At 55.0% G+C, this 21,374-nt stretch overlaps 2 protein-coding genes across 2 annotated transcripts in view; one reads left to right on the top strand and one right to left on the bottom strand.

Annotated features, from left to right (window-relative positions):
• LOC133343612 (uncharacterized) overlaps positions 1–6,859 on the bottom strand; it is an 87,829-nt gene extending 80,970 nt beyond the window's left edge. Inside the window, exon 1 of the mRNA XM_061553303.1 lies at positions 6,276–6,859. Coding sequence (XP_061409287.1) covers positions 6,276–6,651 — 376 coding nt within the window. The 5' untranslated portion in view covers positions 6,652–6,859. The remainder of the gene's footprint in view (positions 1–6,275) is intronic.
• LOC133343611 (uncharacterized) overlaps positions 6,650–21,374 on the top strand; it is a 28,063-nt gene continuing 13,338 nt past the window's right edge. Inside the window, exon 1 of the mRNA XM_061553302.1 lies at positions 6,650–6,665. Coding sequence (XP_061409286.1) covers positions 6,650–6,665 — 16 coding nt within the window. The remainder of the gene's footprint in view (positions 6,666–21,374) is intronic.

Below are 21,374 nucleotides of genomic sequence, written 5' to 3'. Positions count from 1 at the left end.
CTGGGGCGGTCCCGGGATACGGGCCCAACAATCCATGGCGAGGTGGCCTTTGCCAGCACTCCCTCTGTCCCGACGCTCCCGCGTCGGCGGTGCAGACCGCGGCCCCGGCCCTCCCCGGACAGGCCACCGCGCGGAGGCGGCCGTCAATTCCTGCGGGCCCCTGTCGTCAGGAATGTAGACCGCCTTCTTGGGATCCCAACCCGTGGCACCCCCTTCGACGATGGGCCCCCCCGTCCACGCTGTCACCTGTTTCCAACGGCGCAGATTAAACTGGGCATCCAAACACTTCGCAGCAGCACGTGACGTCAACTTCTCATGGCCGCACACCAGCATAGGGATCCCCAAGTCTCTCGATAGTTCCAGCATTTTGCCCAAAATAAGGGGTTCCAATAGGTCAGGCTCCGTCTCAGGGTATGCGGCCATGGCCAATTCCAGAACAGCACCCCTGTATGCCACCGGCGACTCTTCTGGTGCCCGCTGGCGCTGAACGAATCGTCGGTGAGCGTCATCCGGAGGCTCATACGCGTCCGCCATTTCGTCAAAGACCCCTTTCAGTGTCTTCTTCTTGTCAGCCTTGATGGAACGGAAGAACCTGACTGACTCATCGTCGAGAAGAGTTGGCAGGACTTCCAGGGCCTTTGCGTCAGTCCATTTGGCGGAGCGTACCGCCGCCAAAAATCGGCAGGCGAACGCACTCCAGTCCCCGCCAATTGAGAATTTCTTAACCGTCGTCAAATGACGGCTGCGGGTCCTCGCTCCGCTGTCCTCCGCAGGCGGCGAGTCGCGTGGCAGGTTCAAGATGGCGTCACACCGCAACGTGTCAAAGATGGCGGCTTCCCGCAGCGGAGGGCGCAAGATGGCGTCTTGCCGCGGTGGAGGGCGCAAGATGGCGGCTTCCCGCGGTTCTTCCCTCGCCACGCCCAAGATGGCGTCCTCGTGCTGCGTGGTGGAAAGGGCTGGCGGCGCAGGCAAGGCCCCGGTCTGTTGTTCACCCCCGGGCCTCCCCGAAACCGTCGCCGGCGTGACAAGGTCGCACAGCTGCGCCAAGACCGTCTTTAATGTCTCCAGCTGGGCCGCCATCTGTCGCCATCTCTGGTCAGCGTTCCCCAGCGCGGGTGGATCCACCGAAGCGGCCACCTCCTGCACCCCCGGGCCGTCACTCGTTCCTGCGTCGCTTCCTCCCTCCATCGTTGGCAGCGCCACCGCCTGAGGAAGGTCGTCGTCGTCGGTAGATGTAGCAGACGATGGTGCGGAGATATTCTTTGTTCTGAGCTGTTTTGACATGCCGTTTCACTTCTGACACCAGTGTAATAGAGGACTCTTGCACCGGGTCTGTCTCCGTTGTCCGTTATTGGTTCGTACAATCTTGCCCGCTCGGCGTCCTCGCTCAGTGTCTCCTCTGTCTCCCGCTCGGCAGCCACACCGCTGCCCGTCGCTCCTGCAGCCCCGTTGCTGCTCCACCATGCAGTCCCACTGCTGCTCGTTCTGCAGCCCCACTGCTGCCCAATGTGCAGCCCCACCGCCGCTCGCTATGCAGCCCCGCTGCTGGCTCTCTGTCGCCTCTCTGCCCGGACACCGCTGGCCGACGGTGCCGAGTCTCCGACTTGTGGCGATCGCACCACTTTCCTCCTCCTGCCCCGCGTGGCCTCCTTCTCTCTCTACTCTGACTCTCTCCTCGAACCCTTCCGGTTCCTGTCCTTAAAAGCTCTCTCCCCACGTGACCCTAACTCCTCCCACTTGTTACGTCACATCCAGCGAGCCCGTTTACGCTCGCATTACACATCCACTCACAAGCCACAATCATCCACTCACAATCCATCCACTCACAATCCATCCACTCACAATCATCCACTCACAATCCATACACTCACAAGCCACAATCATCCACTCACAATCCATCCACTCACAATCCATCCACTCACAATCATCCACTCACAATCCATCCACTCACAAGCCACAATCATCCACTCACAATCCATCCACTCACAATCCATCCACTCACAATCATCCACTCACAATCCATCCACTCACAAGCCACAATCATCCACTCACAATCCATCCACTCACAATCCATCCACTCACAATCCATCCACTCACAATACATCCACTCACAATCCATCCACTCACAAGCCACAATCATCCACTCACAATCCATCCACTCACAATCCATCCACTCACAAGCCACAATCATCCACTCACAATCCATCCACTCATAATCCGTCCACTCACAATCCGTCCACTCACAATCCATCCACTCACAATCCATCCACTCACAAGCCACAATCATCCACTCACAATCCATCCACTCACAATCCATCCACTCACAAGCCACAATCATCCACTCACAAGCCATCCACTCACAATCCATCCACTCACAATCATCCACTCACAATCCATCCACTCACAACCCATCCACTCACAATAATTATCATTGACCTATTCAGGGCCCTGCTGATTCATTGGGTTTTGATGCCAAGATGTTTTTATTATTCACGTGGGGGGAGGAAATCCGAGCACCCGGAGAGCGCCCACGGCTTGCGCGAGCAGCAGCAGCACTTGATCCCCGTTCACAAGGGCGACAAGTTCACACTTTGCCGCACTGGCGAACCGGGGTACGAACCGGGGTACGAACCGGGGCACGAACCGGGGTACGAACCGGGGTACGGCTCCTCCTCCTCGCTGCTGCTGCCGCCACCTCCACGCGCAGCGCTTGGAGGATCTGAGGCCGCCACGCGGCGCGTCGCTGCCGCCCGGCTCGCGGTCGCGCCCCGTTCAGGGAGATTTGGCCACAGGCCAAACCGTGCGCGTGATTCTAATTCGGCGATGATTCGGTTCGACGACAGAATGCATCACGCGCCGCTTGTCACGGAGTGGTCACGGCTCGGAGATGTTGACTACCTCGCTGTGTATACAGGAGGTCGTGGGTTCGATCCCAACCCTGACGCCTGCTGCTGTATGTTTGGAGTTTGCGTGTCTCTCTCTCTCCCCGTGGTCGCGTGGGTTTTTCTCCGGGGTTTTCCCTTCACGTTGAGAATCAACATCACGCCTTTCGAGTATTTGACTGCTGTACATTCCCACGTGACAAGCGAGTTCGTTGAGCTATCATTTGTGACCGCCAGGTCGCTTCTGAAGAAGAGCCATATCGCTCAGCGGGCCTTACCTGGTAGCGGCGGTGTCAACCGTGTCACCACAGCGACCTACGCACGCGCCGTCTGCTTCACTCACACGACGTGCAGCCGCCACGGTCCAAATGTTCACAGACGTGAAAAATGACGCCGCGAATGGCTCCGTTGGGATGCAGCCGCAGCAGCAGCGGCGGCGATCATCGCCCCCCACTGGCAGCAGGCGAATGGCCCCAAGGTAACCCGGTCACCGACTCGCTCGTCACATCATTCACTCACCCATTTACACACACACACTCATTCACTCACCCATTCACTCACCCATTTACACACACACTCAAATTCACTCACCCATTCACTCACCCATTTACACACACACACTCAATTCACTAACTCATTTACACACACTCAATTCACTCACCCATTCACTCACCCATTTACACACACACACTCATTCACTCACCCATTTACTCACCCATTTACACACACACACTCATTCACTCACCCATTTACCTCACCCATTTACACACACACACTCAATTCACTCACCCATTTACACACACACACTCAATTCACTCACTCATTCACTCACCCATTTACACACACACACTCATTCACTCACCCATTTACACACACACACTCATTCACTCACCCATTTACACACACACACACTCATTCACTCACACATACACACACACACTCAATTCACTCACCCATTTACACACACACACTCAATTCACTCACTCATTCACTCACCCATTTACACACACACACTCATTCACTCACCCATTTACACACACACACTCATTCACTCACCCCATTTACACACACACACACTCATTCACTCACACATACACACACACACTCAATTCACTCACCCATTTACACACACACACTCAATTCACTCACTCATTTACACACACACACACTGAATTAACTCACCCATTCACTCACTCATTTACACACACACACTCATTCACTCACCCATTTACACACACTCAATTCACTCACCCATTTACACACACACACTCATTCACTCACCCATTTACACACACACACTCATTCACTCACCCATTTACACACACACACTCATTCACTCACCCATTTACACACACACACTCATTCACTCACCCATTTACACACACACACTCAATTCACTCACCCATTTACACACACACACTCAATTCACTCACCCATTCACTCACCCATTTACACACACACACTCAATTCACTCACCCATTTACACACACACACACTCAGTTCACTCACTCATTTACACACACTCACTCATTCACTCACCCATTTACACACACACACTCATTCACTCACCCATTTACACACACACACTCATTCACTCACCCATTTACACACACACACTCAATTCACTCACCCATTTACACACACACACTCATTCACTCACCCATTTACACACACACACTCATTCACTCACCCATTTACACACACACACTCAATTCACTCACCCATTTACACACACACACTCAATTCACTCACCCATTCACTCACCCATTTACACACACACACACTCAATTCACTCACCCATTTACACACACACACACTCAGTTCACTCACTCATTTACACACACTCACTCATTCACTCACCCATTTACACACACACACTCATTCACTCACCCATTTACACACACACACTCAATTCACTCACCCATTTACACACACACACTCAATTCACTCACCCATTTACACACACACACTCATTCACTCACCCATTTACACACACACACTCATTCACTCACCCATTTACACACACACACTCAATTCACTCACCCATTTACACACACACACTCAATTCACTCACCCATTCACTCACCCATTTACACACACACACACTCAATTCACTCACCCATTTACACACACACACACTCAGTTCACTCACTCATTTACACACACACACTCAATTCACTCACCTATTCACTCACACACTGATCACCCACTTGCCCACCCACTCACCCACCAACCACTCATCCACCCTCCAACCTCACCCACCCACACATCCACTAACCCACTCACAAACACCGACTCACCCACTCACCGATCCAGTGCTGTTAGCGAACACCTATTTCAGGGCAGCACGACACACGAGGGGGGGGGGGGTGTGGCCAGCAACCAGCCCGGCCGCCTTTGTCTCCCTAGTGGCGATGTGTACACACCGCACTAGGTACTTATTTTAGGCTGAGTCTACCTAGGGGACGCCCAGGACCGATTCAGATAATCGTCACTGATGTTGGCCGTGAGCAGAAATCAAACTCGAGTCGCCAGGTTCGTAGCGCGGCGCGCTAACCACTACACGACCGCTCCCCGCTAGCCAACCCACCCACCCAACCACTCACCCACCCAACCACTCACCCACCCAACCACCCACCCAACCACCCACCCAACCACCCACCCAACCACTCACCCACCCACCCACCCAACCACTCACCCACCACCCACCCAACCACTCACCCACCCACCCACCCAACCACTCACCCACCCACCCACCCAACCACTCACCCACCCACCCAACCACTCACCCACCCACCCCAACCACTCGGCCACCTACCCACCACAAGTATGATTCTCTTGAATGCATAAACCCCCATCCCATGACGTGCACGCTCAGGCTGTGAGTAAACTTCTCGTCGACTCTGGTCTCAACATCGACAGCGGCCACTCGGCTCAAGCTTCTCTTCCTGCTGCTGCTCAACTGGGCATTGAGGCATTGGCGCTCATCTGCCGTCCACAGCCCTACGGAGCAATTCCACATTTCTATGGCGGGGGCGAGTCTTTCCATAACAATATTATGCATATCTTTGGGACCTTTTAGCCAGTGTCAAAATTATGAAAAGAGGAATAGGCGTTACCCTTTCTGGCAATAACCAAGACGTGTTAAGATGTTCAAACGCTAAATAGCTAGCTATTGATTTATTGCCAGAAAGGCTAAAGCCTGCTTTTTGAATAATATCGATGTCAGTGTATTTCTTTTCAACACGTAGTAGGTTTCCCATTCGGGTTCGTAAATACATTTTTAAGTTGAAGGATGGGGCGGTGGTGGAGGGTTTCACGACACAAAATCGGCCGGTTCATTACTTTGCCTACTCCGGGTATGAATCGTTGTTATTGGCGTTGTTACATCACCGCGGAGGAGGCTGGAGTCCAGGGTGCAGGCCCCTGGAGCTCCCGGCATCCACGTGGACGCGCCGAGGAGTTCGATCTCCCCCAGGGACGTCCCCTCGCCACCGCCACCCTCCTCCTCCTCCTCTCTGCCGCCGCTGCCCTCGTCCGGGCCGGGTGAGGGGCCGCGTGGCCTCCGCGAGGTGACGAATTCCTCGCCGGGGAGGCCCAGAAGAGCCACGCGCGGGGCCTTGACCGGGGCCCTCCCGGCGGCCCGGGCCCCAGCCCTCGCTGGCCCTCCCAGTGCCCCCGGGCCCGAGAGGCCCTCCGGCTCCTCCGGGGCCTCGGAGCCGCCAGCCACGGCCGGCTCCGAGGCCCTCCTCTTGATGTGTCGCAGCATGGAGACACGGGGACGCCTCCTCCTCCTCGTCCACCTCGTCCACCTCGTCCTTCTCCGCGTCCTCGTCTTCCTCCCCGTCTCCCAGTGTCACCCACGATCTGGAGGGCAGCATTGTCGGTGGCGTCGTGAGGAAGACACGGGGACACATCCTGACACCTCCTCCCCCTCGTCTCCCCGTGCCACTACCCACGTGAGGCTGACACAGCGACACGGAGATACCACCTCCTCCTCCACCTCTTCCTCCACCTCCTCCTCGTCTCTCAGTGCCGCTCACGGCCCCGAGGTTAAAGCAGCGGGGCCGGTGGTGCCCGGCTCGTCCCCCCCACGCCCCCCCCCAACGCCCCCGCTCGCCCCCCCCCACGCCCCCCCCCCCACGCCCCCCCTCACCCGCCCCCCCTCACCCGCCCCCCCTCACCCGCCCCACCCGCCCCACCCGCATTGTTGTTATGATCTCCAAGTGGCAGCGGCCGCCTGATTTCACGCAGCTAAACTCTCCCCCTCACCACACTCTCACACACAACACACTCACCACACTCTCACACACTCTCACACACACACTCACACACTCTCACACACAACACACTCACCCACACTCACACACTCTCACACACAACACACTCACCCACACTCACACACTCTCACACACACAACACACTCACCCACACTCACACACTCTCACACACACTCACACACACACCAACACCCTCACCACACTCTCACACACAACACACTCACCCACACTTACACACTCTCACACACACACCAACACACTCACCCACACTCACACACTCTCACACACACACCAACACGCTCACCACACTCTCACACACAACACACTCACCCACACTCACACACTCTCACACACACACACCAACACACTCACCCACACTCACACACTCTCACACACACCAACACGCTCCCTCACCACAATCTCACACACACACAAACACCCTCACCACACTCTCACACACAACACACTCACCCACACTCACACACTCTCACACACACACCAACACGCTCACCACACTCTCACACACACACCAACACTCTCCCCCTCACCACACTCTCACACACAACACACTCACCCACACTCACACACTGTCACACACACACAAACACGCTCACCCTCACCACACTCTCACACACACACTAACACCCTCACCACACTCTCACACACACACCAACACCCTCACCACGCTCTCACACACACACGAACACACTCACCACACCACACTCTCACACACACCAACACACTCAACCTCACCACACTCTCACACACACACCAACACACTCACCACATCACACTCTCACACACAACCAACACACTCACCCTCCCCACACTCTCACACACACACGAACACACTCACCACACCACACTCTCACACACACCAACACACTCACCCTCCCCACACTCTCACACACACACGAACACACTCACCACACCACACTCTCACACACACCAACACACTCACCCTCGCCACACTCTCACACACACACCAACACACTCACCACACCACACTCTCACACACACCAACACACTCACCCTCACCACACTCTCACACACACACCAACACACTCACCACACCACACTCTCACACACACCAACACGCTCACCCTCATCACACTCTCACACACACACCAACACACTCCCTCACCACACTCTCACACACACACCAACACACTCCCCCTCACCACACTCTCACACACACACCAACACACTCCCTCACCACACTCTCACACACACACCAACACACTCACCACAACTTTCACACACACACCAACACACTCCCTCACCACACTCTCACACACACACCAACACACTCCCTCACCACACTCTCACACACACACCAACACCCTCACCACACTCTCACACACACACCAACACCCTCACCACACTCTCACACACACACCAACACACTCCCTCACCACACTCTCACACACACACACCAACACACTCACCCTCACCACACTCTCACACACACACCAACACACTCCCCCTCACCACACTCTCACACACACACCAACACACTCACCCTCTCCACACTCTCACACACACACCAACACCCTCACTACACTCTCACACACACACCAACACGCTCACCCTCACCACACTCTCACACAAACACCAACACGCTCACCCTCACCACACTCTCACACACACACCAACACGCTCACCACACTCTCACACACACACCAACACAATCACCACACTCTCACACACACACCAACACACTCACCCTCACCACACTCTCACACACACGCCAACACCCTCACCACACTCTCACACACACACCAACACACTCACCCTCACACCACACTCTCACACACACCAACACACTCACCCTCACCACACTCTCACACACACACCAACACCCTCACCACACTCTCACACACACACCAACACACTCACCACAACTCTCACACACACACCAGCACACTCCCTCAACACACTCTCACACACACACCAACACACTCCCTCACCACACTCTCACACACACACCAACACACTCACCACAACTCTCACACACACGCCAACACGCTCTCCACACGCTCACACACACACCAACACACTCCCTCACCACACTCTCACACACACACCAACACACTCACCACAACTCTCACACACACACCAACACACTCCCTGACCACACTCTCACACACACACCAACACATTCCCTCACCACACTCTCACACACACACCAACACACTCCCTCACCACACTCTCACACACACCCCAACACACTCCCCCTCACCACACTCTCACACACACACCAACACACTCCCTCACCACACTCTCACACACACACCAACACACTCACCACAACTTTCACACACACACCAACACACTCCCTCACCACACTCTCACACACACACCAACACACTCCCTCACCACACTCTCACACACACAAACACACTAACCACAACTCTCACACACACACCAACACACTCCCTCACACACTCTCACACACACACCAACACACTCCCTCACCACACTCTCACACACACACCAACACACTCACCACAACTCTCACACACACACCAACACACTCCCCCTTACCACACTCTCACACACACACCAACACGCTCACCCTCACCACACTCTCACACACACACCAACACACTCACCACACTCTCACACACACACCAACACACTCACCCTCACCACACTCTCACACACACACCAACACACTCACCACACTCTCACACACACACCAACACACTCCCCCTCACCACCCTCTCACACACACACCAAGACCCTCACCACACTCTCACACACACACCAACACCCTCACTACACTCTCACACACACCAACACACTCACCACGCCACACTCTCACACACACCAACACGCTCACCCTCATCACACTCTCACACACACACCAACACACTCCCTCACCACACTCTCACACACACACCAACACCCTCACCACACTCTCACACACACCAACACGCTCACCCTCATCACACTCTCACACACACACCAACACACTCACCCTCACCACACTCTCACACACACCAACACACTCGCCCTCACCACACTCTCACACACACCAACACCCTCACCCTCACCACACTGTCACACACACACTAACACGCTCACCACACTCTCACACACACACCAACACACTCCCTCACCACACTCTCACACACACACCAACACACTCACCCTCACCACACTCTCACACACACGCCAACACCCTCACCACACTCTCACACACACACCAACACACTCACCCTCACACCACACTCTCACACACACCAACACACTCACCCTCACCACACTCTCACACACACACCAACACCCTCACCACACTCTCACACACACACCAACACACTCACCACAACTCTCACACACACACCAGCACACTCCCTCACCACACTCTCACACACACACCAACACACTCCCTCACCACACTCTCACACACACACCAACACACTCACCACAACTCTCACACACACACCAACACACTCCCTGACCACACTCTCACACACACACCAACACACTCACTCACCACACTCTCACACACACACCAACACACTCCCTCACCACACCCTCACACACACACCAACACACTCCCCCTCACCACACTCTCACACACACACCAACACACTCCCTCACCACACTCTCACACACACACCAACACACTCACCACAACTTTCACACACACACCAACACACTCCCTCACCACACTCTCACACACACACCAAAACACTCCCTCACCACACTCTCACACACACACAAACACACTAACCACAACTCTCACACACATACCAACACACTCCTTCACCACACTCTCACACACACACCAACACACTCCCTCACCACACTCTCACACACACACACCAACACACTCACCCTCACCACACTCTCACACACACACCAACACACTCCCCCTCACCACACTCTCACACACACACCAACACACTCACCCTCTCCACACTCTCACACACACACCAACACCCTCACTACACTCTCACACACACACCAACACGCTCACCCTCACCACACTCTCACACAAACACCAACACGCTCACCCTCACCACACTCTCACACACACACCAACACGCTCACCACACTCTCACACACACACCAACACAATCACCACACTCTCACACACACACCAACACACTCACCCTCACCACACTCTCACACACACGCCAACACCCTCACCACACTCTCACACACACACCAACACACTCACCCTCACACCACACTCTCACACACACCAACACACTCACCCTCACCACACTCTCACACACACACCAACACCCTCACCACACTCTCACACACACACCAACACACTCACCACAACTCTCACACACACACCAGCACACTCCCTCAACACACTCTCACACACACACCAACACACTCCCTCACCACACTCTCACACACACACCAACACACTCACCACAACTCTCACACACACGCCAACACGCTCTCCACACGCTCACACACACACCAACACACTCCCTCACCACACTCTCACACACACACCAACACACTCACCACAACTCTCACACACACACCAACACACTCCCTGACCACACTCTCACACACACACCAACACATTCCCTCACCACACTCTCACACACACACCAACACACTCCCTCACCACACTCTCACACACACCCCAACACACTCCCCCTCACCACACTCTCACACACACACCAACACACTCCCTCACCACACTCTCACACACACACCAACACACTCACCACAACTTTCACACACACACCAACACACTCCCTCACCACACTCTCACACACACACCAACACACTCCCTCACCACACTCTCACACACACACAAACACACTAACCACAACTCTCACACACACACCAACACACTCCCTCACCACACTCTCACACACACACCAACACACTCCCTCACCACACTCTCACACACACACCAACACACTCACCACAACTCTCACACACACACCAACACACTCCCCCTTACCACACTCTCACACACACACCAACACGCTCACCCTCACCACACTCTCACACACACACCAACACACTCACCACACTCTCACACACACACCAACACACTCACCCTCACCACAATCTCACACACACACCAACACACTCACCACACTCTCACACACACACCAACACACTCACCACACTCTCACACACACACCAACACACTCCCCCTCACCACCCTCTCACACACACACCAAGACCCTCACCACACTCTCACACACACACCAACACCCTCACTACACTCTCACACACACACCAACACACTCACCACACCACACTCTCACACACACCAACACGCTCACCCTCATCACACTCTCACACACACACCAACACACTCCCTCCCCACACTCTCACACACACACCAACACCCTCATCACACTCTCACACACACCAACACGCTCACCCTCATCACACTCTCACACACACACCAACACACTCACCCTCACCACACTCTCACACACACCAACACACTCACCCTCACCACACTCTCACACACACCAACACCCTCACCCTCACCACACTGTCACACACACACCAACACGCTCACCACACTCTCACACACACACCAACACACTCCCTCACCACACTCTCACACACACACCAACACACTCACCCTCACCACACTCTCACACACACGCCAACACCCTCACCACACTCTCACACACACACCAACACACTCACCCTCACACCACACTCTCACACACACCAACACACTCACCCTCACCACACTCTCACACACACACCAACACCCTCACCACACTCTCACACACACAACAACACACTCACCACAACTCTCACACACACACCAGCACACTCCCTCACCACACTCTCACACACACAACAACACACTCCCTCACCACACTCTCACACACACACCAACACACTCACCACAACTCTCACACACACACCAACACACTCCCTGACCACACTCTCACACACACACCAACACACTCCCTCACCACACTCTCACACACACACCAACACACTGCCTCACCACACTCTCACACACACACCAATACACTCCCCCTCACCACACTCTCACACACACACCAACACACTCCCTCACCACACTCTCACACACACACCAACACACTCACCACAACTTTCACACACACACCAACACACTCCCTCACCACACTCTCACACACACACCAAAACACTCCCTCACCACACTCTCACACACACACAAACACACTAACCACAACTCTCACACACATACCAACACACTCCTTCACCACACTCTCACACACACACCAACACACTCCCTCACCACACTCTCACACACACACCAACACACTCACCACAACTCTCACACACACACCAACACACTCCCCCTTACCACACTCTCACACACACACCAACACGCTCACCCTCACCACACTCTCACACACACACCAACACACTCACCACACTCTCACACACACACCAATACACTCACCCTCACCACACTCTCACACACACACCAACACACTCACCACACTCTCACACACACACCAACACACTCACCACACTCTCACACACACACCAACACACACCCCCTCACCACCCTCTCACACACACACCAAGACCCTCACCACACTCTCACACACACACCAACACCCTCACTACACTCTCACACACACACCAACACGCTCACCCTCACCACACTCTCACACACACACCAACACACTCACCACACTCTCACACACACACCAACACACTCCCTCACCACACTCTCACACACACACCAACACCCTCACCACACTCTCACACACACACCAACACCCTCACCACACTCTCACACACACACACCAACACACTCACCCTCACCACACTCTCACACACACACCAACACACTCCCCCTCACCACACTCTCACACACACACCAACACACTCACCCTCTCCACACTCTCACACACACACCAACACCCTCACTACACTGTCACACACACACCAACACGCTCACCCTCACCACACTCTCACACAAACACCAACACGCTCACCCTCACCACACTCTCACACACACACCAACACGCTCACCACACTCTCACACACACCAACACACTCACCCTCACCACACTCTCACACACACACACCAACACACTCACCCTCACCACAATCTCACACAAACACCAACACGCTCACCCTCACCACACTCTCACACACACACCAACACGCTCAACACACTCTCACACACACACCAACACACTCACCCTCACCACACTCTCACACACACACCAACCCCCTCACTACACTCTCACACACACACCAACACACTCACCACACTCTCACACACACACCAACACACTCTCACACACACACCAACACGCTCACCACACTCTCACACACACACCAACACACTCACCCTCACTACACTCTCACACACACACCAACACCCTCACCACACTCTCACACACACACCAACACACTCACCACACTCTCACACACACACCAACACAATCACCGCACTCTCACACACACACCAACACACTCGCCCTCTCCACACTCTCACACACACACCAACACACTCACCCTCACCACACTCTCACACACACACCAACACACTAACCCTCACCACACTCTCAAACACACACCAACACAATCACCACACTCTCACACACACACCAACACCCTCACCCTCACCACACTCTCACACACACACCAACACACTCATCCTCACCACACTCTCACACACACACCAACACACTCACCCTCTCCACACTCTCACACACACACCAACACACTCACCACACTCTCACACACACACCAACACACTCACCCTCACCACACTCTCACACACACTCCAACACACTCACCACACTCTCACACACACACCAACACACTCACCCTCTCCACACTCTCACACACACACCAACACACTCACCCTCACCACACTCTCACACTCACACCAACACACTCACCCTCACCACACTCTCACACACACACCAATACACTCACCCTCACCACAATCTCACACACACCCAACACACTGACCCTCTCCACACTCTCACACACACACCAACACCCTCACCCTCACCACACTCTCACACACACACCAACACACACACCAACACACTCACCCTCGCCACACTCTCACACACACACCAACACACTCACCACACCACACTCTCACACACACCAACACGCTCACCCTCATCACACTCTCACGCACACACCAACACACTCCCACCTTGTGCGAGTCTGTGTCACACCTCGTGTGAGTCTGTGTCACCCCGTGTGAGTCTGTGTCACACCTCGTGTGAGTCTGTGTCACACCTCGTGTGAGTCTGTGTCACCCCGTGTGAGTCTGTGTCACAACCTCGTGTGAGTCTGTGTCACACCTCGTGTGAGTCTGTGTCACCTCGTGTGAGTCTGTGTCACACCTCGTGTGAGTCTGTGTCCACCCCGTGTGAGTCTGTGTCACACCTCGTGTGAGTCTGTGTCACACCTCGTGTGAGTCTGTGTCACCCCGTGTGAGTCTGTGTCACACCTCGTGTGAGTCTGTGTCACACCTCGTGTGAGTCTGTGTCACCTCGTGTGAGTCTGTGTCACACCTCGTGTGAGTCTGTGTCACCCCGTGTGAGTCTGTGTCACACCTCGTGTGAGTCTGTGTCACACCTCGTGTGAGCCTGTGTCACACCCCGTGTGAGTCTGTGTCACTCCCCGTGTGAGTCTGTGTCAAACCTCGTGTGAGTCTGTGTCACCTCGTGTGAGTCTGTCACCCCGTGTGAGTCTGTGTCACCTCGTGTGAGTCTGTCTCCCCGTGTGAGTCTGTGTCACCTCGTGTGAGTCTGTGTCACCCCGTGTGAGTCTGTGTCACCCCGTGTGAGTCTGTCACCCCGTGTGAGTCTGTGTCACCTCGTGTGAGTTTGTGTCACCTCGTGCGAGTCTGTGTCAAACCTCGTGTGAGTCTGTGTCACCCCGTGTGAGTCTGTCACCCCGTGTGAGTCTGTGTCACACCCCGTGTGAGTCTGTGTCACCCCGTGTGAGTCTGTGTCACCTCGTGTGAGTCTGTGTCATCGTGTGAGTCTGTGTCACCTCGTGTGAGTCTGTGTCACACCTCGTGTGAGTCTGTGTCACCTCGTGTGAGTCTGTGTCACCCCGTGTGAGTCTGTGTCACCCGTGTGAGTCTGTGTCACCCCGTGTGAGTCTGTGTCACCTCGTGTGAGTCTGTGTCACCCGTGTGAGTCTGTGTCACCCCGTGTGAGTCTGTGTCACCTCGTGTGAGTCTGTGTCACCTCGTGTGAGTCTGTGTCACCCCGTGTGAGTCTGTGTCACCTCGTGTGAGTCTGTGTCACACCTCGTGTGAGTCTGTGTCACACCTCGTGTGAGTCTGTGTCCCTCGTGTGAGTCTGTGTCACACCCGTGTGAGTCTGTGTCACCTCGTGTGAGTCTGTGTCACACCTCGTGTGAGTCTGTGTCACCTCGTGTGAGTCTGTGTCACCTCGTGTGAGTCTGTGTCACCTCGTATGAGTCTGTGTCACCTCGTGTGAGTCTGTGTCACACCTCGTGTGAGTCTGTGTCACCTCGTGTGAGTCTGTGTCACCTCGTGTGAGTCTGTGTCACACCTCGTGTGAGTCTGTGTCACCTCGTGTGAGTCTGTGTCACCTCGTGTGAGTCTGTGTCACTTCGTATGAGTCTGTGTCACCCCGTGTGAGCCTGTGTCACACCCCGTGTGAGTCTGTGTCACTCCCCGTGTGAGTCTGTGTCAAACCTCGTGTGAGTCTGTGTCACCTCCTGTGAGTCTGCGTCACCCGTGTGAGTCTGTGTCACCCCGTGTGAGTCTGTGTCACCTCGTGTGAGTCTGTGTCACCTCGTGTGAGTTTGTGTCACCTCGTGTGAGTCTGTGTCACCTCGTGTGAGTCTGTGTCACCGTGTGAGTGTGTCACCTCGTGTGAGTCTGTGTCACTCGTGTGAGTCTGTGTCACCTCGTGTGAGTCTGTGTCACCTCGTGTGAGTCTGTGTCACCCCGTGTGAGTCTGTGTCACCCCGTGTGAGTCTGTGTCACCTCGTGTGAGTCTGTGTCACACCTCGTGTGAGTCTGTGTCACCTCGTGTGAGTCTGTGTCACCCCGTGTGAGTCTGTGTCACTCGTGTGAGTCTGTGTCACCCCGTGTGAGTCTGTGTCACCTCGTGTGAGTCTGTGTCACCTCGTGTGAGTCTGTGTCACCTCGTGTGAGTCTGTGTCACCTCGTGTGAGTCTGTGTCACTCGTGTGAGTCTGTGTCACCTCGTGTGAGTCTGTGTCACCTCGTGTGAGTCTGTGTCACCTCGTGTGAGTCTGTGTCCCCTGTGTGAGTCTGTGTCACTCCGTGTGAGTCTGTGTCCCCGTGTGAGTCTGTGTCACTGTGTGAGTCTGTGTCACCCGTGTGAGTCTGTGTCACCCGTGTGAGTCTGTGTCACCTCGTGTGAGTCTGTGTCATCTCGTGTGAGTCTGTGTCACACCTCGTGTGAGTCTGTGTCACCTCGTGTGAGTCTGTGTCACCTCGTGTGAGTCTGTGTCACCTCGTGTGAGTCTGTGTCACCTCGTGTGAGTCTGTGTCACCCGTGTGAGTCTGTGTCACCTCGTGTGTGTGTGTCACCTTGTGAGTCTGTGTCACCTCGTGTGAGTCTGTGTCACCTCGTGTGAGTCTGTGTCACCCGTGAGTCTGTGTCACCCCGTGTGAGTCTGTGTCACACCTCGTGTGAGTCTGTGTCACCCCGTGTGAGTCTGTGTCACACCTCGTGTGAGTCTGTGTCACACCTCGTGTGAGTCTGTGTCACCCCGTGTGAGTCTGTGTCACACCTCGTGTGAGTCTGTGTCACCCGTGTGAGTCTGTGTCACACCTCGTGTGAGTCTGTGTCACACCTCGTGTGAGTCTGTGTCACACCCCGTGTGAGTCTGTGTCACCCCGTGTGAGTCTGTGTCAACCTCGTGTGAGTCTGTGTCACCTCGTGTGAGTCTGTCACCCGTGTGAGTCTGTGTCACCTCGTGTGAGTCTGTCTCCCGTGTGAGTCTGTGTCACCTCGTGTGAGTCTGTGTCACCCCGTGTGAGTCTGTGTCACCCCGTGTGAGTCTGTCACCCCGTGTGAGTCTGTGTCACCTCGTGTGAGTCTGTGTCACCTCGTGTGAGTCTGTGTCAAACCTCGTGTGAGTCTGTGTCACCCCGTGTGAGTCTGTCACCCCGTGTGAGTCTGTGTCACACCCCGTGTGAGTCTGTGTCACCCCGTGTGAGTCTGTGTCACCTCGTGTGAGTCTGTGTCACTCGTGTGAGTCTGTGTCACCTCGTGTGAGTCTGTGTCACCTCGTGTGAGTCTGTGTCAACCCGTGTGAGTCTGTGTCACTCCCCGTGTGAGTCTGTGTCACCCGTGTGAGTCTGTGTCACCCCGTGTGAGTCTGTGTCACCTCGTGTGAGTCTGTGTCACCGTGTGAGTCTTGTCACCGTGTGAGTCTGTGTCACCTCGTGTGAGTCTGTGTCACCCGTGTGAGTCTGTGTCACCCGTGTGAGTCTGTGTCACCCCGTGTGAGTCTGTGTCACCTCGTGTGAGTCTGTGTCACACCTCGTGTGAGTCTGTGTCACACCTCGTGTGAGTCTGTGTCACCTCGTGTGAGTCTGTGTCACACCCGTGTGAGTCTGTGTCACCTCGTGTGAGTCTGTGTCACACCTCGTGTGAGTCTGTGTCACCTCGTGTGAGTCTGTGTCACCTCGTGTGAGTCTGTGTCACCTCGTGAGTCTGTGTCACCTCTGTGAGTCTGTGTCACCTCGTGTGAGTCTGTGTCACCTCGTGTGAGTCTGTGTCACCTCGTGTGAGTCTGTGTCACACCTCGTGTGAGTCTGTGTCACCTCGTGTGAGTCTGTGTCACCTCGTGTGAGTCTGTGTCACTCGTGTGAGTCTGTGTCACCCGTGTGAGTGTGTCACACCCGTGTGAGTCTGTGTCACCCCGTGTGAGTCTGTGTCACCTCGTGTGAGTCTGCGTCACCCCGTGTGAGTCTGTCACCCCGTGTGAGTCTGTGTCACCTCGTGTGAGTCTGTGTCACCTCGTGTGAGTCTGTGTCACCTCGTGTGAGTCTGTGTCACCTCGTGTGAGTCTGTGTCACCTCGTGTGAGTCTGTGTCACCCCGTGTGAGTCTGTGTCACCTCGTGTGAGTCTGTGTCACTCGTGTGAGTCTGTGTCATCGTGTGAGTCTGTGTCACCTCGTGTGAGTCTGTGTCACCCGTGTGAGTCTGTGTCACCCCGTGTGAGTCTGTGTCACTCCCCGTGTGAGTCTGTGTCACACCTCGTGTGAGTCTGTGTCACACCCCTTGTGAGTCTGTTTCACACCCCGTGTGAGTCTGTGTCACCTCGTGTGAGTCTGTGTCACCTCGTGTGAGTCTGTGTCACCTCGTGTGAGTCTGTGTCACCCCGTGTGAGTCTGTCACACCTCATGTGCGTCTGTGTCACTCACCGTGTGAGTCTGTGTCACCCCGTGTGAGTCTGTGTCAACTCGTGTGAGTCTGTGTCACACCTCGTGTGAGTCTGTGTCTTCTCGTGTGCGTCTGTGTCACCTCGTGTGAGTCTGTGTCACCTCGTGTGAGTCTGTGTCACCCGTGTGAGTCTGTGTCACCTCGTGTGAGTCTGTGTCACCTCGTGTGAGTCTGTGTCACCTCGTGTGAGTCTGTGTCACCCCGTGTGAGTCTGTGTCACCTCGTGTGAGTCTGTGTCACCTCGTGTCAGTCTGTGTCACCTCGTGTGAGTCTGTGTCACACCCCGTGTGAGTCTGTGTCACCTCGTGTGAGTCTGTGTCACACCTCGTGTGCGTCTGTGTCACCTCGTGTGAGTCTGTGTCACCTCGTGTGAGTCTGTGTCACACCTCGTGTGAGTCTGTGTCACCTCGTGTGAGTCTGTGTCACCCGTGTGAGTCTGTGTCACCTCGTGTGAGTCTGTGTCACACCTCGTGTGAGTCTGTGTCACCTCGTGTGAGTCTGTGTCACCTCGTGTGAGTCTGTGTCACCTCGTGTGAGTCTGTGTCACCTCGTGTGAGTCTGTGTCACACCTCGTGTGAGTCTGTGTCACCTCGTGTGAGTCTGTGTCACCTCGTGTGAGTCTGTGTCACCTCGTGTGAGTCTGTGTCACACCTCGTGTGAGTCTGTGTCACCTCGTGTGAGTCTGTGTCACCTCGTGTGAGTCTGTGTCACCCGTGTGAGTCTGTGTCACACCCGTGTGAGTCTGTGTCACCCCGTGTGAGTCTGTGTCACCTCGTGTGAGTCTGTGTCACCCGTGTGAGTCTGTGTCACCCCGTGTGAGTCTGTGTCACCTCGTGTGAGTCTGTGTCACCTGTGTGAGTCTGTGTCACCTCGTGTGAGTCTGTGTCACCTCGTGTGAGTCTGTGTCACCTCGTGTGAGTCTGTGTCACCTCGTGTGAGTCTGTGTCACCTCGTGTGAGTCTGTGTCACCTGTGTGAGTCTGTGTCACCTCGTGTGAGTCTGTGTCACCTCGTGTGAGTCTGTGTCACCTCGTGTGAGTCTGTGTCACCCCGTGTGAGTCTGTGTCACTCCCCGTGTGAGTCTGTGTCACACCTCGTGTGAGTCTGTGTCACCCCTTGTGAGTCTGTTCACCCCCGTGTGAGTCTGTGTCACCTCGTGTGAGTCTGTGTCACCCCGTGTGAGTCTGTGTCACCTCGTGTGAGTCTGTGTCACCCCGTGTAGTCTGTCACCCTCTGTGGTCTGTGTCACTCCCGTGTGAGTCTGTGTCACCCGTGTGAGTCTGTGTCACCGTGTGGTCTGTGTCACACCTCGTGTGAGTCTGTGTCTCTCGTGTGCTCTGTGTCACCTCGTGTGAGTCTGTGTCACCTCGTGTGAGTCTGTGTCACTCGTGTGAGTCTGTGTCACCTCGTGTGAGTCTGTGTCACCCTCGTGTGAGTCTGTGTCACCACCTCGTGTGAGTCTGTGTCACTCCCGTGTGAGTCTGTGTCACCCTCGTGTGAGTCTGTGTCACCTCGTGTGAGTCTGTGTCACCTCGTGTGAGTCTGTGTCACACCTCTGTGAGTCTGTGTCACTCGTGTAGTCTGTGTCACACTCGTGTGAGTCTGTGTCACCTCGTGTGAGTCTGTGTCACCTCGTGTGAGTCTGTGTCACACCTCGTGTGAGTCTGTGTCACCTCGTGTGAGTCTGTGTCACCCGTGTGAGTCTGTGTCACCTCGTGTGAGTCTGTGTCACACCTCGTGTGAGTCTGTGTCACACCTCGTGTGAGTCTGTGTCACCTCGTGTGAGTCTGTGTCACCCGTGTGATCTGTGTCA

The sequence above is a fragment of the Lethenteron reissneri genome, chromosome 18, assembly GCF_015708825.2.
Source record: "Lethenteron reissneri isolate LAM-NWPU_2019-01 chromosome 18, ASM1570882v1, whole genome shotgun sequence".
In the NCBI taxonomy this organism is placed as follows: domain Eukaryota; kingdom Metazoa; phylum Chordata; class Hyperoartia; order Petromyzontiformes; family Petromyzontidae; genus Lethenteron; species Lethenteron reissneri.
The sequence above is the reverse complement of the archived record's forward strand: the minus strand, read 5'-3'. Positions and strand labels throughout refer to the sequence as shown.